The sequence below is a fragment of the Sturnira hondurensis genome, unplaced genomic scaffold (genome assembly GCF_014824575.4).
Source record: "Sturnira hondurensis isolate 20B ecotype Veracruz unplaced genomic scaffold, ASM1482457v3 Scaffold0022977, whole genome shotgun sequence".
In the NCBI taxonomy this organism is placed as follows: Eukaryota; Metazoa; Chordata; class Mammalia; order Chiroptera; family Phyllostomidae; genus Sturnira; species Sturnira hondurensis.
Window position 1 is genome coordinate 1,088,031 of NW_028095608.1, and position 24,889 is coordinate 1,112,919.

Here is a 24,889-nt window from a genome sequence, read left to right on the forward strand (position 1 = left end):
AACATCCTTCTTTAAAAAATCAGATATAAACGGAAAATAGCTCTCAATGAAGTACTGAGAATTTATGAAATCTAGTAATAGTTCAAAAACAGGTATATACTAAAAATAAAAACTAAATTTTGTTAAGATTCAGTAAAACCAAAACATTAAGATTTAATTACAGGTTGAAATATTAATGATATATCTTATAGTGATATTAACATAATTTTAAATGATACAATGGGATGAGTTTTAGTAGTAATCCACAGTAACTTAGTTCCCATGGCACTGGTTAACACAAAAACCATTTATAAATCCAGCACAGTTGTCAAAATTGGTTCATCCTCTTGGCAAAAAATTATTCAAAAACATTACATATGTCTACCTTGTCTTCACAAGGACTAGCCCAAGTCCTGAATCTTCACTAATCTTTCCTGGTGCTCAGGCTTCACTGACTAATCATTACTCCAAACTGTAGTCTCTACATTTTTCTCTTTACTAATTTGGTCCTCAGCATCTGCTTGTGTTTCTGATTCTAACTGTACTACTTCTCCCACACTATAGAGTAAGTTCTTTTTCCAAAGATGAATAAAGTCCCATCTATTCAGTTCCAATGTCATATACTGCAATGTCATGATACAATTAATATTAGAATAGAATTATACCATTTTTGCTAAGAAAAGGTTTCTTAGTCCTATTATAAATGATAAAATCAACTCTGAGTTAACCAGTCATGGATGGCTTCCTTGGTGAAAAATGGAAGTTTGCAACTTCCTAGGTTTTTTTTAGTGGGCTATATCTATTGTTAACTTCTCCTAAAACTATTTTAATATAATGAAATGAAACATAAACCAGTGACTTAGATATTGACTATACTGAAGCACAAACTCTCAAAAATATTTGCCTATTTTTCTTCAGGAGTTTAATTTAGGAAAACTTTTAGCTACAAGAAACAAATAGCTTAATGTAGACAAAACTGGAGGAAAATCCTAAATCTAAACTGCAACACTTACATTTTTACTTTTAATATAATGTAAATTCTCTAATATTAGCACACACTTTTATTAAAATGAGTTCATATGAAAGAGGCACTGAAAAATTTATCCCCAAACAATATAACTTCTAAAAAAATACTATGCGCTTTGATTAGACAAAACAGATGGCCTCTGATGCCCTGATTTTGAAGTCCTCATGTTTCTTACTTTTTAACCTAATCAAGATTAAAATTCAAAAGGGTAATATTGACTTAGTCTATGAAAGGACAAGCTATCTTACCTTTTTGAAAAAGAATTTTATTTATTTATATTTTTTGCAATTTTTTTATTGTTGTTCAAGTACAGTTGTCTCCATTACCCACTACCACTCCCTCGCTCCACACTTCCCGCCCTCAATTCTACCCTGCTCCTTTGGCTTTGTCTATGGGTCCTTTATATATGTTCCTTGATGACCCTAAATCTTTATTGATTTTTAGAGAGGAGAAGGGAAAGAGAAAAAGAAACATCAACATGTGGTTGCCTCTCCTGTGCCCCCCACTGGAGGGCTGGCCCACAACCCATACATGTGGCCTGCTGACTGGGAATGGAACCAACAACCCTTTGGTTTGCAGGCTGATACTCAATCCACTGAGCCACACTAGCTAGGGCTATCTAATCTTTAAAAAATATTTTAATCTTTCATAAAATATGAAAGATTTTTATAATTCTTAAGAATTATAATCATTAAAATTTTATATTATTACTATTGAAAACCTCTCTAATCATCTATGGACAAAGGCTATGTTTTTTACTTAATACTTATTTTTCAAGGATAAATGTTTTAAGTTAAGATTTGTGTGAAAAGGTTGTCAATAATATCTCAATAAAGCTGGTGGAAAAAAAGATTTGTGTGAGAAAACTGGGACTTTTGTATCTCTTTAAGCTTAGCTAAAAACCCAAAGCTAGCCTAATAAAACAAGGTATGTCATATGAAATACACACCCTACCTAGTACTTTATATTCACAATAGAAAAGTGCGCTGTGAAGCCAACTGTCAGACGAGAGTATTACGGTTTTGACACCCAAATGAAGTGGTTTGTAAGAAAAATGAAAATGGAAGTACAGCGATAGCACTCTCAAAAAGTACCAAAACTTTTGGAAAGTACTAATTTGAATTTCCACTTTTAACATCCTCAGAGAAAACCAAAAAGCGTTAGTGTAGGTTTTAACGTACACACTGGTCCTTCGACTCGCAGCTAGCAGCTAGCAGAGCACCACGCTCCTCCACAGACGCACCCCCACCAGTCAGCGCTGAGAGCCAGTGTGATGTCTGTGGGGAGAGCTGTGCGGCATGGGCCGCTGCTCCAAACCCCTATGCACAGCATCCGGTTAGGGGTGGAGGGATCCGTCCATAAACCAAACCGTCTGTGACAAACTGCACATTACAATTGCAAAGAGAACGTTCCAGAAACGTATTTAAGCTGCTCAAGTCCACCGAGGTACAATGAACTCTCAGACAGGACTGCGGCCTGGTGCCAAGGACATCAGATCCTCCTCGGGCTTCGAGATGCCTTCCACTATTCACTCCTCAAATTACTGGCCCGATTTCCACTCTCCCCACGGTCACCCCAGACAAGGCCACCCACCCCTCACCTTTCTCAGGGTGCTCCGGCTCGGGTGGAGCGCTGCTGCTGGAGCTCACGCTGGCGTCACAGCCCGTGGGCGAGCTGTTCCCCTCTGACTGCAGGTCCTGTAGCTCCCCCCCGACGCTGTCCACTTCGATGGTGCTATCGGTTTCACTCTTGATGCTCCGGACCTCCTCTTGGTTTGGAGCCAGCGCTTCTGATACTGTGACTGAAGACTGCTGGCGACAGGCCTCTGTGACAGTGACTGAGGAGGGCGACTCAGGGGTGGTAGGCGGGGTATTGAGCACAGAATTGCTGCCACTACTTGGAAACTCCGCTTTTCTGTCACTGACTTCCATGGGCTTCTCCTCGGGGGGCTGACTATTGGCACTGGCGGGCGTTGGGGTCTCCAGCTCGGTGCTGGGGGAGCAGCTCTCCTCCTCGGCCACAGGCTGCAGGGCCCCCTCAGCGGGGCCCTCCTCGGAGGCAGGGTGCGGTGGGGAGGCCGCAGCCTCAGTGTCAGAGTCTGAAAAGAGCTCCTTCAGTGTTTTTTTAGGCCACTGTCCTTGAATACTTGACCAGACATCTTTTCGATCTTTAGCTCGGCTATTCTGAAGTCTTTCATCAGAGTTATTTAGAAGTTTTATCCTTTTTTCTGCCACTTCTGAAAATCCTGAATAGAAACCAGTCGTCCGAAGAGATTTTCTTTTTTCCTCCAAACCATTGTATTTTTTAGTTGGTGTCAGCTTTGCTTTTGATTTTTCTTCTTCATCTTCATCCGAGGAGCTGTTGCTACTGTTTTCTACGCAAAGCGATTCTTTGTTTTTGGCCTTCTCATCCTTTTTGCTGGGTGATCCAGTTTTTGAGCACTCCTCTGTATTGCAATATCTTCTTTTTCCACGTTTTCCTTGTGGCTTTGAGGATTTATCTGTGTTGTCCTTCTTGATATCCTTTCTCTTTTTTGTCACTTCGTCTTCTTCATAATCAGAATCTTCAGACAACCCTTCTATATCTTTCCTCAGTCTTTCTGGAGATTTTGACACTGGTTTAGATGTTACCAAGTCTGCATGAACCTTGCTTTCTTCTAGCAAAGATGAACTGTTCTGTTGCTCTTTTGAAAGAAGATCATTTCTGGTATGGGTCAAATAATCAGTTTTACATTCCTCTTTGCTGTTACTGCCCATGTCGTGAGCCCCCATTTCATCCTCCTGCTCACTGTCTTCAGCGGAACTTTCAGAAGCTGGAAAAGAAGAAATAAGAAAAATGAGTATGCTAAAGACAACCAGCAATGTCTTCTCTGTGCCAGGAATTTTATATATTAGCTCCTATGCTTTAGCCACCCCACTGGACGGGTTTTCTTCCATTTTACAAGTGAGGAAACAGCTTCACAGAGTTAAGAAACTCACCCAATGGTGGAAATGTCTGTATTATGCCATATGGTTTTACTACTATATACTGTTGCCATAATTCATAGAGTTGTAAACATAAAAGCCCTAAATTTTATTGTCTGTAAATTATACCTGAATAAAAGCTGATTATAAAAAAGAAACTTCTCCCACCAATGAACAGAAAATAGTGGACTCAGGATATAGTCCCAGGCCGTGCTAACTCTAAAACCTGTAACCGGTATTCTTACAAAACTGTAGACTTCGTTTTCCATGTAGCAATTGAGTATTCAAAGATTTTGTACACAATAGATTTTCACAACAAATTCTTTAAAGAAGGACACAAGTAACTAACGATCTTATATAAAAAAATATTCATACTATTTTTAAATGTTATAGTAAATAAATTCAGCTAAGAATAAAAATAATAGGTTTTATTGTGACTTTAACATAACATTTATTGAGAAATTGCTACATGCTAGGTACTCTGATATGCTTTTCAGATATTCACATTCACTGTGAGGTTTTTATCAGCCCTGTTTTATAGTTAGAAAACTAGAATTTAGAAAGGTAAAACTACCCCAAAGAGCTAGAAAAAGTCAAGATGAAATCTAAGTCACTTGACTCCAAAATTCAAAATCTTAACTCTAACACTGTACTGAGAAATTCATGTAGTATGTTCTTTAGCTAAGTTTGTTAAAAGTAAAAAAACAATTGAAACAGTTAAGATGGTTAAAAACGCTTTAACTTTACAATGTGCTCCTGCATAACCAACTTTTTCAATTATCAAAGCAATACACATATATAACTATTCCTTCTGACAGTACTCTGTTTGCTGATTTATGAAGTTTAGCCTGCTTTAAGCAATGAGCATTTTCTCTTATTAACATCTTCATCCCCCTTTCCCCATACGTTATATATTTATATATACGTTAATTATAGTATTTATAACATACATGTGATTCACTGCAGAAATAAATAGTATCCTTGATATTTTCCTTCTTATAGAGCCTCTGATTTTTCCACGAATTTCCTAACATCCTTTTCTACACATTATGTCTTCCTTCTTTATTCTCTCACATTTATTTCAATTGCTCCATTAAGCCAAGCATCCTATCCAGTTTCCTTCCTCACCAAATCTCTACTCTGGAGGCCTGTTTTCTGCTCCACTTAACAGACTGCTCTCTGGCTCAGTTCTGGCAGCCATCATGCCAGGAAGCCCCTGGCCGCTTTCTTTTGACCTGGACTCACTGTTAGATCAGTCTCACATCTTCCTTTTTCTTTGGTTTATTTTCATATGGTATTGGAGCACATTACCCAGCTGTTTCCCCAAACAGGTACATGGGAGAAAAAATATTCTCTGTCCGTATATATGTCTGAATACATCCTGATCCTCAAATTTCATTATGTGATGAAATTTCATCAGTTTAATCAGCTACAGAATTCCAAGTTGAAAATTACACTCTTTCAAAATTCTGAAGGTACAACTGACTCCTTTGCATATTGTGTTAAAAGCACTGCTTTCATTTGTTTTCTCGTTCCTTTGTGGTGACTTTTATAGTCCTGCTATTATATAATATTATGACGTACTCTGACATGGCTTTTTCTTCATTACTTCAAGTACTTGGTGGGCTCTTTCCATTACGTCTGTCAGTTCTAAACATATTTTCTCTTCTAGTTACTTGCCAGTTTCTCCCTCCCTCAAGGCTTATTTGACATTAGTCAGATACACACACCGCACCCACCCCCAAGAAAAGAGAGTGAGAAAACAAACTCTATATGTAATACTTGCTAAGGAATGGGGTACAAATCACCAAATCAATAATACAGTTGTGAGACAGTTCATAACAAAACCCTAGTTGGCTTTTTTATTATTTATTTTTTAAAATTCATTTTTTAGTGACACATAACTAGATATGTTTCCATGGCTTCCTGATTCCTCATGGTATTATTAGAGGTGATTTTAAAAGCAGTGCTAGAAGGCCCTGGCTGGTGTAGCTCAGTGGATTGAGCACAGGCCTGTGGACCAGAGGATCGGGGTTTGATTCCCAGTCAGGGCACATGCCTGGGTTGCAGGCTGGTTCCCTGCAGGCCAACTCCCAGCAGGGGACGCACGAAAGGCAACCATACATTGAAGTTTCTCTCCCTCTCTCCTTCCCCTCTAAAGACAAATAAATAAATAAAATCTTAAAAAAAGAAAAGAAAAAAGGTTTTAAAAAAATAAAATAAAAGCAGTGCTAGAGTATCCCCAACATAAAACACAAAGAGAAACACATGAGTACATTCAAAGAACAGTGTCTGTGTGTGTGTGTGCATGTGTGTGATGACTTGCTAACTTCTGTTTTCACTGTTCCTAGATCGATACTCTATGTCACTTATCTCTTCTCTAAAATTTCTATCACTGCCCTCTTATACTGTCTGGAAGATTTCCTCAATTTTAAATTCTAAGTGCTCTACTGAATTTTAATTTCAATTTTTAATTTCAAGTTTTTCTTGTTCTTTGTTCCTTTTCATGTCATTCGTGGTTTCCAGATACTTGCAGGTTCTCTGCAATTACTTAGTACTCAGCAGATACCCATAGGTTGTCTGAGATTATTTCATAATCAGACACATAACAGTTCATTTTTCATTACCTTCATTATCCCTCTCTTCAAAGGTCATTTCTTCCGTTTGTTTTTGTCTCCATCTTTTATGTTGGAGTTCTCTTTGATTATCACAGGTAAGGATGACCTACTAAAACTTGACTGGCACCACTGTATTGACAGTTTTATTCATGGATACGTTTCCACGAGATGATTCATCAGGGATTGCACTTACTCAAGGGCATCTCTAGTGCCGACATGTGAAAGACTGCTGCCTAGAGACATTTGGTTTCTCCAGAGAAGTCCAACCACCATCCGCCCTTCTTATTCTGTTCCCAACCCATCTCATACCGAGTATAAACTCCTATTTGTGTTCTACATTCACAGGTGGGATTAATTTTTTTCTTTCTTTTTTTAACTGACGTTTAGAGAGAGAAAAAGAAAAAGAGAGGGAGGGAGAGAGAAATATCAATTTATTGTTCCATTTGTTATACATTCATTGGTTGCTTCTTCTATGTGCCCTGACCAGCGATCAAACTCACAACCTTGGTTACCAGGACAAGCCTCTAACCAACTGAGCTACCTGGCCAGGGCTCAATTTTACTTTATACATGTATATCCCTACACAGATGCATTCATAGCAATAATCATTTTCTAACTGGAAATATCTGAGGTGTCTAATTTAATCTATAGCCAAAAATAAAAAATTCACCGAAGAAAAGAGAATATCTGAGATGTTAAAGATACCTCAATGTGATGCTCACTGTTGAACTGTTTGCAATAGGAAAAGTAACAGAAATAACCTAAATGTTTTTTGTAATGAACTGATGAGATAAAACAAGCCACATACTAGGAATCAGAAATTGGAAGAGCTCTAGATGTCACAGAAACAACATTGGAAGCAAAAAAAAACAAAAACAAAAAAAACAATAAAAAAAAACAGAGAACAATTGAACAAGGCCAATAATATTATGAAGGAAAAACTTCCAACCCAGCTAAACCGTGAATAGGATAAAGACATTTTCAGACATGCAGTCTCTAAAAAATTACTTTCCCTCTTAACGATTTCTTTAAAAGTTACAAAAGAAAGTGCTCCAGCACAACGAGAGGGTACCAAAGAGAGTAAAAAAGATATGAACAACCGAAACCAAAAAATCCCAAGGAGCACTCTGAGGAGCGTCCCCTCGAATAGGACCTCCCCTGGAAGAGAACCTGTACCAGGGGCAGAAGAAAAGCAGATCAGACTAGCACTGGGTTACTGCCAAAGGGAGTGGGTCCGAGACCTGGCACCCCCAAGATGCCCCAAGGCCCCTGACAGTCTCTGAACTTGACTAGATTGTTTATCTGTATCAAGCTTGTTTTAACCATGTGGTGATCAACCTCCCACTCCCCTATCCCCTCCACATCTCATGAGCCAATCCTGAATCAGCTGATGACATCATTTTACCTAGCAAAAGCATTTTGTTTTCACCGACACCTGAAAGCTAGAGATAATATGATAAGCCTAGAATCAAAAAATACAGAGCAGCATACTGCACCCCTCGAGCATATTCCTGTTGATCATCCAGTAAGCTACATCTTGTATGGTGAGAACAGAGGTTTCCCAGACTCCCTTATGACCCTGTCCCCTCTAACATCCCTTAAAATGGCTTTTGTAAACTCTTTGAGAAGTGGAATATGAAACCAGAAAATGACCTGGAGACTCTTTGGATAACATTCTCAGGGAGTCTTCGTCTAAGTGAAAATAGTATTTTTTCTTATATAGCTAAGCTTAAGACTGCTACTTAGTTTTTTAAAACAATTATCCTCTTTAGGAATATATATATATACACACACACACACACATATATAGGTTTAATACAATTCTAAAAAAAAGTAATTATTACACTAAAATCAGGGTACTAATTACTTCTGGGCAAGACATATTGAATTTCTTGAGGTTTATTTATTAATATTCACGCTGATTCTATTTTCCACTCCAAATTCAATGCAAATGCTATTTTTACCAGCATTTTTATTACATTCATTGAATGGCATGAAGGAAACTTTGGTTGATTGTTATGTATTGGCTTCAGGTGTACAGCTTAATGGTTAGACAACTCAGAATTATTTTAAGTAAATACTAGTCATTCACCACTGTGATACATATAAAAATGCTCACATTATTATTCTTTAAATTATATATATACTTTCCCATATATTGTTCTGCATGTCTGATACATTAGAAAATTATGAAAAATGCTTGAAAATATTTAAAGCATTTGGCTTATAGAATGAGTTCATGTAAATATCCATCTGAAATGAAACAAAAACCAATTTCCATTACACTCAAAATTATTAAAAAACCCTGAACTCAACTTATGACAAATATAAAATATTTTGGGGGAGATATAGACCAGATCCCTGCCCAACAGATTTACTAAATCTCCCCCTCCCACCTGTCCTCAACACTTTTATTAATAGTTAGACATCATTTTGCCTTAAATATCAAGCAGTAATGCTATCATAAAAAGAGAACATAATAAATTCAATCAAGATAAGCAAAGTTAATTATTCTTTACCCAAAAAGTCAACATAAGTTCATAGTCTATTATGGCATAACACAAACTATATATGACAACAGAAAGGAGGGTACCTGAAAAAAAGCCCAGTATCAGTGCAACAGGGTGAATATCAAACTTTAACTAAAATTTAATGGTGTCCCCGAGTATATTAACAGAAATATTTCCAAGCCTCAATCAATAACTGATTTTATTTCAAGTAATAACATAGCCAAAAAAATTCTGGCTCAATTAGAAAAACAATTTGATAAGAGTCACTGAATTATTACCTTTACGGAATTTGATTTACAAAACAAAAAACAACAACTTGCTTGCAACAGTATATTTGTTACATTTACCTTGAAGTCCATTGAGGATAGAAGTAATTTCTATGGATTTTATATGAGCTGTTTCAGAGTTTTTGGCATCAGTAAGATCCAGTTTAGATGCCATTTCAGGAGATGAATTTGTCTGAAATGGTGGTTTTGATAAGCGCCGAAGTTTACAGTTTTTGGGAGAATATTTATCATCTTTGTCTTTTTCTTTGTCTAATTTATTCTAGGTTACAGAAAAAATATTTCATGTTAGCCATAATTTATCATGACGTATTTATGAGTAACATTGTTAATACTAATTTTAGTTCTTCAGTTATAAAATGTATTATTAAATAACATAAATATATATGAAAAGCCCCTCAAAAAGAGCCAGAGATGTTTTTCAAAGTTGTTTAACAAACACTGCAGAATAAGCAAAAAGTTTTTCTCTAATATTTATCATTTACCTAGTTAAAATAAATTAGCAACCAAATAGCCAAGACTAACAAGCCTCCACATTGCTAATAATTGGTGTTACAAACTCTTCAAAATTAAATCAAAATAGGCTTACATATTCACTTAAAAAAGAGCCCTGGCTGGTGTGACTCAGTGGATTGAGCACGGGCCTGTGAAGCAGAGTTGCCGGTTTGATTCCCAGTCAGGGTACATGCCTGGGTTGCAGGCCAGGTCCCCAGTAGGGGACACATAAGAAGCAACCACACATTGATATGTTTGCCTCCCTCTCTTTCTCCTTCCCTTCCCCTTTCTCTAAAATAAATAAATAAATAAAACTTAAAAAAAAATAAAAGAAATACAATTTCAAAAGTGATAGTTGAAAAACCTGGTAGTTTTTAAACCTGAGACTGGGCGGGTGAGGATGCAGCAGATAGACCAGAATATCCCACATTTGTGGGTGGATAAGCTGGAAAAACTGGGGAGCGAGATGGACAGTGCAACCCAGAGTTCCAGCGTGGGACAATAAAGCCTCAGAACATTTGGCTATCAAAATCTGTGTGGGTTGCAACAGCAGAAGGAACTCCCAGCCCCACAGGAGAGCTTGTTGGAAAGACCCACAGGGTCCTAGAATGTACATAAAACCACCCACCCAGGAATCAGGACCAGAGGGCCTAATTTGCTTGTGGGTAACAGGAGAAAGGAGTTACTGAAAGTCGCCTGAGACTGGAGCAAGCCACACTGCTCCCTCTCAGACACCTCCCCCACGGACAGCGCCATACCAGAGCCATGTGGGTTGCCCAGCCCTGACAAATACCTAAGACTCCATCCCTTACAACATAACAGGTATGCCAAGACAAAGAAATATGGCCCAAATAAAAGAACAGATCAAAACCCCTGAAAAAGAACTAAGTGACAGGGAGATAGCCAACGTATGAGATGCAGAGTTAAAAGCATAGGTAATCAGGATGCTCACACAAATGATCAAGTATGGTCGAAAAACAGAGGAAGAAGTTAAGGCTATGCAAAGTGAAGTAAAGAAAAATATAAACGAAACCAAGAGTGAAGGGAACAAAACCAGGGCGCAAGTCAATGATTCAGAAAACAAGGAAGAAATAAACATTCAACTGTAACAGAATAAAGAAACAGGAATTCAAAAAAAAATGAGGACAAGCTAAGGAACCTCTGGAACAGCCTTAAATGTTCCAACATCTGAATCATAGGGTGCCAGAAGAAGAGCAAGCGCGAGAAATGGAAAACTTATTTGAAAACATAACAAAGAAGAACTCCCCCAATCTGGCAAAGGAAATAGACTTCCAGGAAGTCCAGGAAGCTCAGAGAGTCCCAAAGAAGATGGACCCAAGGAAGCACACACCAAGGCACATCATAATTACATTACCCAAGATTAAAGATAAGGAGAGAGGAAATGATAGAGCAGCAAGAGGAAATGATAGAGTTACCTACAAAGGAGTTCCCTAAGACTCTCAGCTGATTTCTCAAAAGAAACCTTGGAGGCAAGAAGGGGTTAGAAAGAAGTATTTGAAGTCATGAAAGGCAAGGACCTACACCCAGGATTACTCTATCCAACAAAGCTATAATTGAGAATGGAAAGGCAGATAAAGTGCTTCCCAGATAAGGTCAAGTTAAAGGAGTTCATCATCACCCAGCCATTACTACAGGAAATATTAAAGAGACTTATCTAAGAAAAAGAAGATCAAAAATATTAACAGTAAAATGGCAACAAACTCACAACTATTAACAACTGAACCTAAACAAAAACAAAAACAATTAAAACCGAAGCAGGACCACAGACATGGAAATCAAGTAGAGGGTTACCAATGAGGAGGGGGAGGAGGGAGAATGGGTGGGGGAAGGTACATAGAATAAGAATAATTGGTAGGTACAAAATAGACAGGGGGAGGTTAAGAATAGTATAGGAAAGAGAGAAGCCAAAGAACACATATATTTGTCCCATGGACATGAACTTAAGGGGGGCAGGGGGGAATGTTGCTGGGAAGGAGGGTGCAAGGTGAAGGGGGATAAAGGGAAGAAAAAGTAATGGAACAACTGTAATAGCATGATCAATAAAATATACTTTAAAATAAAAGTTATAAAGAGAAATAAGCACTTACCTTTATTTTCTTCCGATGTTTAATCTTTGGCACATTTTTATCAGCAGGCCTTACTATTTTATCTGCTTTAATCCATTCATCATATCTAAAATTAAAGAAAATGAACATAAATGAGCAAAATACACACCCCAGAAATACTTATGCCATATCAAAGCGAAACTCATAAATAGAATGATAACACTTTAGAACTGGAAATGACCCTGGAGATCATTTGGTTCAACTTCCCAGTTTGATGCATAAAGCTGCCAAGGACCCAAGAGACAGATGAAGTGACTTGTCCAAGGGCATAATATCAGCTAAAAGCTAAGGTAATATGCTCCAGTTTGAAATGACATTGTATGACAGAAGAGCACTGTATTATAGATGCAATGCTCTTCTGTCATACTTATGGATACTATGGATAACGCACAATCATCTAGAAAAACTATCTTCTCACAAAATGCTAGGAAAGCCCTACTCTGCCGAGTTTCTCAATAGCCTAAAGCGCTTCCTGCCTGTATGGACAGCCAAGAGCCCAGCTGCAGCGGCCTCTCTCCTCAATGGTGATGTCTGCATGGTTTTACAGGATACAAATCACTGCCGACTCCAATAAAACTATTTGTTTAAAGCCAAAAGGGGACAGTTCACTTCTGTAAAACCTCAGCTAGAAAGAAGAAACATTGCGAACAAATTAACCACTCCAATAAATTCAATTAAAAAAGAACAAATTAACCACACTTTACATTCAAAAGTTATATATATATTATTGGGCAAATGGACAACTCACTGGCATTTTCAACTCCACAACATGGTCAACTAAATGTAGCTTTTAAATGAATAAGTCATTATAGGACTTCCGGACAAGATAGAGGCGTAGGTGGAAGCACTGTGTGCCTCCTCTCACAACCAAGTTTAAAGACAACAAAGTTTTAGTAACAAAAATGCAACCAAAACACAGAAAATTGAACTAAACGGAAGTCCAACAACAACAAACCGTTTGGCCAGACTGGTAGGAGGGGCGGAGTCGCAGCTGGTGGAGTGGGGTAGAGCAGGAAAACTTGGCCAGACCAGCCGACCCAGGTGCGCAGGCGGTGGTTGGCAGATCCCAGGTGTGGGGTTGCGCCCGGCAGACACAGTGAAGGCACAAGGCGGCAGGCTGACCGCCGGCACACATTCGCGTGCAGATAAACCAGGCAAAGGAGCAAGCAGTGAGACAGGCCACCCAGGCCTCAGCAGCAGGAAGCAGCAGAGAGAACCACCATTGCTCCTATTTGACCCCACCCCCAAATAGAGCATCACAAACCAGCAACTGAGTAGCCCCACCCTGGTAAGCACCTAGGGCTCCGCCCCTCATAAGTAACAGGCACGAACAGATCAAAACATTATGGCCCAAGAACTCAGAGCTCCAGAGCCAATAACTCTAAGCGCCCAAGAAATAGCCAACCTTTCAGATACACAGTTCAAAACACTGATGATCAGGATGCTCATAGAATTGGTTGATTTTAGTCACAAATTAGAGGAACAATGAGGGCTAAATTAACTGAAATGAAGGGAAATGCACAGGAAACCAATAGTGATGGAAAGGAAACTGGGACTCAAATCAAGGGAGTGGACCAGAAGGAAGAAAAAAAAATGACTAAGCAGAAAACAATGAAGAAACAAGAATTCAAAAAAACGAGGAGAGGCTTAGGAACCTCCAGGACATCTTTAAACGTTCCAACATCCGAATTATAGGGGTACCAGAAGGGGAAGAGGAATAGCCACAAGTGGAAAACTTCTTTGAACAAATAATAAAGGAGAACTTCCTCAATTTGGCAAAGGAAATGGACTTCCAGGAAATCCAGGAAGCTCAGAGAGTCCCAAAGAAGTTGGACTCAAGAAGGAACACACCAAGGCACATCATAATTACATTAGCCAAGACCAAAATGAAGGAGAGAATCCTAGAAGCAGCAAGAGATAAGGGGACAGTCACCTGCAAAGGAGTTCCCATCAGACTGTCAGCAGATTTCTCAAAGGAGACCTACCAGGCAAGAAGGGGCTGGAAAGAAGTATTCCAAGTCATGAAAGGCAAGGACCTACATCCAAGATTTCTCTATCCAGCAAGGCTTTCATTTAGAATGGAAGGGCAGATAAAGTGCTTCTCAGATAAGGTCAAGTTAAAGAAATTCATCACCAAGCCCTTATTATATGAAATGTTAAAGGGACTTATCTAAGAAAAAGAAGATAAAAAATATGAACAGTGAAAGGACAGCAAACTCACAGTTATTAACAACCACACCTAAAACAAAAGCAAACCAAGAGGACAGCTAGATCAGGAGTGGAACCATAGAAATAAAGATCACATGGAGGGTTAGCAACAGGGGAGTGGGAGGAGGAAAAGGGGGGAGAAGGTGCAGAGAATAAGTAGCATAGACGGTAGGTAGAAAATAGATGGGGGGAGGGCAAGAATAGTAGGGGAAATACAGAATCTAAAGAACTTGAGACACGTGGACATAAACTAAAGCGGGGGATGGTGGGTAAGGGGGTGTGCAGGGTGGAAGGGAATGAAGGGGTGGAATAGGACAACTGTAATGGCATAATCAATAAAATATATTTTAAAAATGTCATTATAGATGCACTAAATTAAGTAAGAGTGGTCCTAAGTCAGTACGTAAATGGCTTGGGCCATTACTTGACTAATACATTCCATCCTTGCTCTAGATTGCACCTAAAAAGTGTGTGTAACGACTCCCAGGGAGAGTTAGACACACCACTGGCTGCAGGAAAGCTCAGGGCTCAACCCCATAAGGGGAGTGTCTGTATCTGTGAGGAGCTGTTGAGGCCACAGTGAGAGAGAATGAGAAAGAAATGGCATGAGTTCCAGGAAAGTCTTTACATTCCCTATAACTCTTTACATGGCCCTGGTCAAGTCATTCTCAAATAGCATTTCTTTGTGTCTAAAGAAGACTGCATTAAAAAATATATAAAAATAAGACTGACACCCTGGCTGGTGTAGCTCAGTGGACTGAGCGTGGCCTGTGAACCAAAGGGTCGTCAGTTCAATTCCCAGTCAGGGCACATGCCTGGGTTGCAGGCCAGGCCCTGAGTATGTGGTGTGCAAGAGGCAACCACACATTGATGTTTCTCTCCCTCTCTTTCTCCCCTTTCCCCACTCTCTAAAAGTAAATAAATAAAAATCTTTGAAAAAAATGTCATTTACAAAAAAAATAAGACTGCATATCACATATGGTTTTTTCAGGTTCAAATATCTGATAAGAAGTTATCAGATAACTCTAAGAAGTAAAGCAAATATTATTCTTCTACTAAACACACTCCTTTTGGTACTTATACTGACACAGTAGCACTTACTTGTATATGTGCAGTATTTTTAATTTTCCCATTAATATGGAAAATTGCATCATGCTCAAGAAGAAAGCCAAAATTGGAGCAGCAGTAGAGAATAAAGGAAAAATATCTCCATTCTCTGCAAAGTTGAATGCGAATTCCTAAAAGCTCCTCTTATTTTAATGTAGTTATACTTCTTTTAAAAAAAGCAAACAAGCTTTTATTCTCTTAGGATTTTTTTAACCTTTCTTAACCAGACTATCTGTTACACAGAATTTTACAACACCAGACATTTTTACTACCAACGAGAATACTACTTAATTCAACTTGGTTTTTGATGTGAATTATATTTCAAATTAGGGTAGAATTAGGGTACCTTTCAATTTAAAACTACCCCCATGACTGCCCTGGCCAGGTAGCTCACATCACCCTGCTGTGCCAATATTGTGGGTTCAATCCCTAGTAAGGACATATACAGGAATCAACTAGTGAATATACAAATAAGTGGAACAACAAAGCAATGTTTCTCTCTTTCCCCCACTTTCTCTCTCTAAAATCAATTAAAAATAAAAAGACTGCCACCATGATATACATTTGTGTATTTTACATGGCGCACCAAACACATCAAACAAGCAAAAAACAGGTATTGCCTCCATAGTTAAAATGTTCACTGAGACAAAGGAAGACTTCTCTGACTCAGAGAACACCCGCTGCTTACATTCTCTGAGGAACAAGGCAGAAGGAACACACACATAAATGAAATAACAGCTACTTGGGAGGGTACAGGCCAACACCCACTGCCTATAAGTCACACCAACCAGCACACACATGCTGTGTGGCAAGGTTAAACAAGATCTTTTGCGGCCAAAAGTTTTTCTCAGAGAAAGGGTTTATGGAGCCGAACACTAGCCAGGAAATGACCAGGTCCTGGGGCATCCATCTAGACCAGCAGCAGCAGGGCTGGGTGGAGAAGACCACGGGTTCACTGTCCTGGGACCAATGGGGCTCTTCTACACAACGAGTTGGAGAAAACAAACATAAGTTGTCTTGAACAAATTCACATCGGCTAAAGATAAAGGAGATGGAATAAGATGAAGCAGAGCTCACTCTGGAAGTTCTGGAATTGGTGTATGCAGTGTGGAAGAAAAGAGAGCTGGCTGCCTAAGCGGGATGTGGTGGTACCTGGTGGTCAGCTGGTCCGCTATACTCTCTAGGGTGCTACTCACGGAAATGGCCACTGGAATTAATTCAAGGTTCCAACATAAATTCAGGAGTGTAAGCTGTCTTTTTTGGGTTTTGCCCACAGTTGTTAACTGATTTAACTTTCTACCTCAGTCTTGCTATAATTTAACTTAGGACATTCTCATAATTTCCTTTTTATCGGTAATCATTTCTCCTCCACCCAATTATAAAGTAAGGATGTTATGAGAGGACTGGTCATTAAAAGAACTAGTAAGTACAACTGCATGTGGAAAGAGTCCTGGACTAGGCAGAAAACAAAAAAGAAAAATTCTGGAATTCAATGAAACAAGCTATGTACACTTCGAAAATATTTGAATAGCAGTAATCAAACACTATAGTCTTACTATTCTGGACAAAATTTTTGCTTTAATATTGTACAATGTTCTATATAGTTTTAGGAGACTCCTTGAAAAATTCTTTAGATGTTTCCTATTGGAGTAATTATACAGTAACTTACAGTTCTATAAATACTAGCTAATATTATGATTCTTTCTTTTCTTTCTTCTTTTCTCTATTTTTGCTATTTGATTTGAAATGACTTTAATTTCAAATTATGGTGAATGAATGAACTAAAAAGCAGGAATGGAGAAAAAAGATGAGAAAAGAAAGAATAAAAGAAATAAAGGGCAAAGCGAAAGACCAATGATTCCTTGATTAGTTGGCTTCTTTCTAGTTTATCTTCTCATGCTTTTTGTTAGTGTTGAGATATTTCTGTGTTCTGATAGTATTGCTTCAAGATTTTTTCTCTTCTCAGTCAGATTTATGCTCTTTTTAAATAAAATGAATAATAGCTTTTGGAACTAGGACCATGCCTTAAAAATCAGTCAGTGAGCTTTTTTCACACATTAAGAAACTCAATCCAGCCCTGACCGGAGTGGCTCAGCTGGTTGAATGTAAACCCACAAAGCGAAAGGTCACCAGTTCAATTCCATTCAGGGCATATGCCTGGGTTTTGGGCCCAGTCCCCACTTGGGGGCACATGCAAGAGGCAATTGATTGATGTTTCTCTAACATGGCAATGTTTCTCTCCTTCTCTTTCTCTTCTGTCTAAAAATAAATAAATAAAATATTTTTAAAAAAGAAGCTCAATCCATGGAGGCAAATTGACCTTGCAAGCCATAGATTTGTCAAAAAGCAGTACGTGGAGCGTTAGAACAGGGGAAATGGACCGTCTGTTACAACTGTGCAATATCAGGAAGATGAAGCAGCAACTGAAAACACCTCATTAAAAATGCACAGTATGAACCAAACCTTGATGAGGGAGAATGGGTGAAAACAATGTGTGAGAACTTTGGTTAAAGGAGCTTTTCAAACTTCAAATGCCCTTCAAAATGTTATCCAAGGTTGAGACCTTGGATAATAACAAATATTATTAGACCTTGGACTAATAACAAATATTTCAAAACTTAATGACATTCTAAATAGCACTTTAGTTGCCCGATTAATCTTAACCAGGGTAAAAAAAAAAAAAGGTGATCAGAAAACAAACCAACATTGTAACTGACATTATATTTTGAAAACAGGAAATGTTCTTTCCCTTTTATGTAATTACTCAGAGTGTTATTCAAGTGTTCTTTCTATATTCTTTACAGAATAGTTTCAGAGAACAGGAAGGAGAGAAATATAAATTCATATGAGAAAAAAACAAAAGCTGGTACAAAAAATAACATTTCCTACAGACACATTATGTAAGAAAGAGCCAGGCCAAATCAAAGCCTGATTTGGTTTTGATTTTACTACTGTCAGTTAATTTAAATAACGGAGGCAATATCAGTGGCTCAAGATCTTGATTCCCCATCAAAAACCTAAAAAGTAAAGACTTTAATGAGGAGAACTGAGCTCAAAACTGCAAGAAAAAGCTACAGTTGATCCTGTTTATTCTTTATAAACTTGAACTTTTTATACAGTATATTTAATATATATTAAAAAGACTTCAGACTACAATAGATTAATTTTAGGCATAATATATAAGAAAGTAGTTAATGAAGACAGGAAAAACTTAGCTCAAATTCTTGACTATCATTAAAATGGAAATTACTGGGAAGTAACGAAGAGCAGCAAACTGCAGCTAAGAAACAGAAGAGCATAAAATTTCTCAATTTTTCCTAAAGATACCATCCATTCATCCCTCTAAATACGTTCTTAAAGAACACAAGAATCCTGCCCTGGCAGGGTGGCTCCATTGGTTGGAGTGTTGTCCACACACCAAAAAGGTGGTGCGTTCAATCCCTGGTCAGGGCATACACAGGAGGCAACCAATCGAAGTTTCTCTCTCACATCCATACCTGTCTCCCTCCCCCACCTCTTAAAATCAATAAACACGTCCTTGGGCGAGAATTTTAAAAATACGAGAATCTTAGTAACTAAGTCAAATGCCAATTTCTTGGTTTTATAATGCTTCTAGTCCTTTCTTCAGACATCCCCAAATACACGGGCACACAGTTCTTCCCTCAGCTCCAATGGGCACCCCTGTACAGGAGCTGTCCAGTATTTCTGACCCTGCTTTAAACACCACAGATGGAATCAAGACCTTAGAGTGCATATTTTGATGCAATCTCTCACTGCCTGGGAAGAACACCATGTAAGAGCTATTTAGGGAAAAAGGTCCCCAGAGAAACCTCCTGACTGTTAAACACCTAGATTCCTCTCTGAGGACAGCAGGACTGTTGCTGTTAGCTGCCCTGTTTCGTGACAATGTAGCTTGAGAATCAGGGAAAAATTTAAACCAAGTGGATGGCCTATGAACAAAATAATTTGCAATTTTAGATCCAAGGAATACAGTTTTATGAGACCATCTGAGAACACACAGGTAGTCTGGGTTATCGATATAGGCTATCTTGCCTTTACTTGGACTTCCCCTTCATAAACTATGATCGAAAGAGAGCAACTGGCTTCTTCATAACAAAACATGGTTTGCCGGGAAAAGAGCATTACTAAATTCATTTAAAAACAAAGACTAACCTATACCGAGACAAATATTAAAAACAAATACTGAGAAAATTAAGTCTGTCAGTGATTAGACATTACTTTTTAAATGCGATTGATAAATTCATTGTAATTAATGCACAGGATCTAGACAAGTATTTTACCTGATATTTAACTAAAGTACTAATGAAAATATTTTCAAATATATACATGACTATTATGAGAATATTTTTACTAACATCATCTAACTAATGAAACAAACATAAAAAAAAAAAAAGAGATGCATGAGCAACTCATTGAACATTCAAAGTCTGCGCCCTGACTGATGTGAGGTGAAGGAGCTGCACCAGAGGGCCCAAAAATGAGAAATTCCATGAAGTCAAGGCCAGAAGTACGTCCAAGGTCAGACTCACCAGACAAACAAGTCTGAGGTATCTAGTACGTGATAGGCTGTGCACAGGGCTCTGGGCGCTCAGCATGAATGCACCACAACCCCTGCCCACAGGGAGCTTACAATCACACATAGACGGTAACACTAAATGGAAATTACAAAGGGCACAATACAAACCTTCTGAACCTTCTGAAAGAAGCCACATAAAAATTTGAATTTTAAAAATGTGATGAATTAAAATATTTATACAAAACTAGAAGGAACCATTCAGAGACCCCCATAATATACTTGCTCTCACCAGAGAAAAATAAAAGTTCAAAAAAGAAAATAATTTTTGTTTAGATATGTTGGCAAGTTACCCAAGGAACCACTAAGCAATAATAAAAATGGAAAAGAATGCTAGTTAATCAGATACAAGAATCAATTGAGATTTTGGTTTTTCTTAAACCCAACTACATCATTTCCAAAGAATTATCATCAACATATATTAATATACACCCAAAAGACACAATCCAGGTGATTAAAAAGTAATTACATGCAGAATTAAGATATTTTAAAAATACTTTCATAAGCAAAACCAAACTGACATAATACTAAAAAAATCACTATTTGAAATATGCATATATTATAAAAGATAAAATTTAACAACTATTAAGTAAAATATTTAAATCACTTGTATTTCACTTTCTGTAACAGACTCAGTAACTGCTGAGTAATGCATATTTATTTTATATCTTGCTTACCTAGACACAAAAAGTTAAGATATGTCAATACAACTAAGCTTTTAAAAACCTCACATCTAAAGTGGAAATTTACACTATCTTTACAAGGCAAGGAAGTTTCCTCCCTTAATTAAGAAACTATAGGATCCCTGACAGGCGTAGCTCAGTTGGTTGAGCGTTCCACAAAGCCTAAGGTCACCAGTTTAATTCCCAGTCAAGGCACATGCCTGGGGTTTGAGCTGGTCCCAGGCTGGGGAGACATAAGAGGCAACTGATCGATGTTTCTCTCTCACACTGATGTTTCTCTCCCTCTCTTTCTCCTTTCCTTCCCTTATGTCTAAAAATAAATAAATAAAATCTTTAAAAATAAACTCTGGGGAAAAAAGTATGACACTGTATGGAAAAAAGACCAAGTCATGACGAAAAAAGTACTAGGTTATTAATAATAAATTTTATAAGCAATTTTATTGATACTTATCTACTTGCTGAAATTTTCCACAATAATCTAAAGTTACACATATATTTTTAATCTGAGATAATATCTAAAGCAAAAGTTGTGAAGACAGATGGAATGAACAGAATCTAATGCTTTTAATAACAGTTTAGTAGTAATTCAACGCTTAAGATATAACAAAGTTTTACTGAAAAACTAAAATTCTAAGCATGCTATTAACACTTCATATTTCTACTTCATGTAATGTGTTAAACCCACATCAAAGACACAGTATGGTGTTCGTCATAATAGAGAATAACAGCATAATGAAAGAAACACAAATATTATAGCAAAATTTAAGATTTAACACAACCACCCCAGGAGAATTGTACAGTAATTAAATCAACTGGTTTTCCTACAGCATTTTACTCTGTAAAATGAAACAAAGGTAGTACAGGTCTTTAGGCAGAAGTAGTATGCAGTGTGAAGAACAATTACAGAGTATTGTACCAGGTTTTATTTATAAAGACCACTGCAACTGCTTAGCAACTGTGACATTCATTGTATTTTGTGACTCAGATTACTGACTTTTAGAAGTACCTAAGCCCTGGCCACGTGGCTCAGTTGGAATGCTGTTCTGTGCATCAGAGAGATGCAGGTCTGACCCCTGGTCAGGGCACATATCTAGGCTGTGGATTCGATCCCCAGTCAAGGCAGGTACAAGAGGCAGCTGATTAACGTTTCTTTTCCACATCATTTTACACATTGATGTGTCTGTCTCTCACCCACTTGCTCTCTCTCGTTATTCATCTTTTATCACAAAGAAAATGTTTTTCACTTGCACTGAAAAACCAGTCAACTCAAAGTCATTTTTTAAGTAAAAATTACTTTGTGTTCAAATTACTCTTACCTTAAAGACTGTCTGATACAAAGCATTTCGCATGCTGCAAAACACTTTTTCACAGCCTTTTGATGGCCATGGTACTTTTGTATTTTAATATGCTTTATATCATAAACTAGGAGACTAACAACGGGTCTGCGGAGGTGAGTGAGGAGAAGGCCACTGTGAGGCAGCAGGCGCAGAAGAATGGCACATGGAGGAGCGGTCCAAGGCAACAGGAAGGCCTGGTGACGGGGCCAGGACAACGTTCCCTTTCTACCCCTAAAACAAGTTCACACATTCGTACTTACTGGGAAATCAATGTCAACTGGTCCTCACTTAAAATTCTTTAACTTTCACACTACAGAAATTAAGCAGACAATTTCCTAGATCCCCTCACTTTCCTTTCTGGCATTACCAGAACAATTACTTCAAAGCCTATGAACAGAGCATATTTTTACTTTTTTATTAGTATTTCTGAATCCAACAGCATATACAATAAAAGTATGGCAGGGATCAGATTACATGGAAGTAAAGGAAAAGAGGAAGAAGGTCTATGTACTGAAGAAAGAAGAAATAGAGAAACTGAGCTTAAAAGGTGACAACATTGTTTAAAGAAACAAAAAGAGACAAAGTGAAAGGTAAGTCACAGGATACGAGTATTTCCAATCAGATCTACTCCAGTCTCTCACTTTCAACCCCATTTTGGTGCTAATCAGAAGACAGGCCCAGTGTATGACCCAAAGAAGTCATTAAAAAGAACTCACTACCGTAATCACATATAAAAATTACCTCAAAATGTGCCCTGGCTGGTGTGGCTCAATGGATTGAGCACGGGCCTGCAAACCAGAGGATCGCGGTTCAATTCCCAGTCACGGCACATGCCTGGGTTGCAGGCCAGTTCCCAGTGGGGGGTGCATGAGAGGCAACCATACATTGACATTTCTCTCCCTCTCCCTCCCTTCCCCTCTAAAGATAAATAAAATCTTTATTAAAAATTACCTCAAAATGGACCAAAAACTTAGGTATTAGAGCTAAAACTATAAAATTCTTAGAAAAAAACACGGAGGGAAATTTTTGTAATACTCACTGGATCTGGTGATGTTTTCTAGGATACACCAAAAATCAAGCAATAAAAAAATAAATAAATCAGACCTTATGAAAATTAAAAACATTTCTATATCAAAAGACACTACATCAAGAGAATGAAAACACAATTCTGTGAGTTCACAGAATGGGAAGAAATATTTTCAAATCATGTATCTGATATGGGATTAATACATTGAATATATGAAGAAACTCGTAAAACTCAACAACAAAACCCAGCAATTCAAAAGTAGGCAAAGGTTTAAACAGACATTTCTGCAAGAAGATACACAAATAGCCAATGAGTAGTACTACATGAAAAGATGCTCAACATCACTAGTTATTAGGGAAATGCTAAACAAAAGCACAAGGAGACACCTACTAGAGGTTAGCTATAATAAACATTTTTTTAAAATGAAAAATAAATGTTGGTGAGCATATGGAGAAACTGGAACCCTAATACATTGCTGATAAGAATGGAGAATGGTGTGTAGTCTCTCTAGAAAACCATTTGAGAGGTCCCCGGAAAAGCAGGAGTTACCCTATATAACAGAACTGAAAAGGCTCCAGTGAGAGCCAGGCCATATTGGTCCCAATCCATTAGTCTCTGTATCTTTCCTATTTGGATTTTAATCTCTGCTCCACTCCCATTCTGTTGCCAGGAGGTCCAACTTAGTTCAATGTTCATTCACTAGTTATCATATCCCAGGCATGTACTGTTCTACATACGGTAAGGGATATTAATGGAGCAAATATGGAACTGGGATTTTTTCCCCTATGTTTTAAAATTAAATGTACTTTCATAATGTAGAGAGCTTAAACACTGAAAAAAATTTACCCACAGTCCTACGTGGAAGTTCTATTCCAGGAACTCAAATCCCCTTGGCTCCAAAATGTAATTTAGAAAAATCAGTATCAGGAAATCAATTCAAATTAGGACTGGGAAAACAGGCAAAGAACATAACAGAAGTTAAAATGGATATCAGAAGGATAAAAGAAGGGAACAATTATGAGGGAGAAAACCCACAAAGATAAACAGGAAAAAAATAAATGATAGGACAAGTAATTAATGGTTTCTTAATTTTGAGACAGGTGTAAAAGGAAAATTTTTACACAAGAGAAACAGTTGCAACTGTTTTTACACTGACAGATATTAATAAGACTTATTGTGATCATTTTACCAACAAATATAAAATAATTATGTTGTACACTTGAAACTAATATAATGTAGTCAATTACACCTTAAAAAATAATTCAAAGAAACAAAACCAGAAACAGTATGAACTAGTCTTCTAAGAAAGTAGGAGAGGAAATGTAAGAATACAAAGTGCCCACTTGAGGTTCAGTCACAAATTTAAACTCAAACCAGCCAAGACCAGCTGCTCGGGTGCAGGCAAGGAGTCCGAGTTAGACTGAATCAGAGTTCCTGTGGTTCTGCCAGGGAGCACAGCGGCACAGAGCAACAGAACAGGGTGGACTCAGAAGACAAGATTCTAACAAGTGACAAGAATATAAGTGACCTGAGGAGAGGGCATTAGGGGCAGTAGGATCAATGGGCTGTACATCCTGGTGGGGTAATTCCTACCCTGGACAACAAATTCTTAAACAGAGACCATTTCTTTGTGTCTTTAATGCTAAGCATACTATTTGGTACATAGAAGTTGAACTTATGTTTGCCAAATAAGGGAATAACATTTATTAAAAAGCAGCTAAATGTTCACAAATGTGGGATTGAACCCATTTGCTTGCAAAAAGTTTTTACTAGTATTCCCCTACCCCAAATTCCCTCTCCAAGGGAATTTGCTCAGAGAAATAAAGTATTTTTAAATGAAATATATTTTTATTTCAAATTACATATTTAAGCATTTGTTTTCTATACTTATGGAGTAGAATCAACTGTTGTTACTGCTTTAAGAGTTTTAC

General features: G+C 37.8%; 1 protein-coding gene across 4 annotated transcripts in view; it reads right to left on the reverse strand.

Annotated features, from left to right (window-relative positions):
- The window catches only part of ARID4B (AT-rich interaction domain 4B), a 140,453-nt gene that overhangs the window by 9,767 nt on the left and 105,797 nt on the right, over positions 1-24,889 (reverse strand). For all 4 annotated transcript variants that reach the window (XM_037037328.1, XM_037037329.1, XM_037037326.1 and 1 more), the window contains 3 exons: positions 11,985-12,069; positions 9,445-9,643; positions 2,607-3,818 (listed from right to left, as the gene is read on the reverse strand). In XM_037037328.1, coding sequence (XP_036893223.1) covers positions 2,607-3,818; positions 9,445-9,643; positions 11,985-12,069 — 1,496 coding nt within the window. The remainder of the gene's footprint in view (positions 1-2,606; positions 3,819-9,444; positions 9,644-11,984; positions 12,070-24,889) is intronic.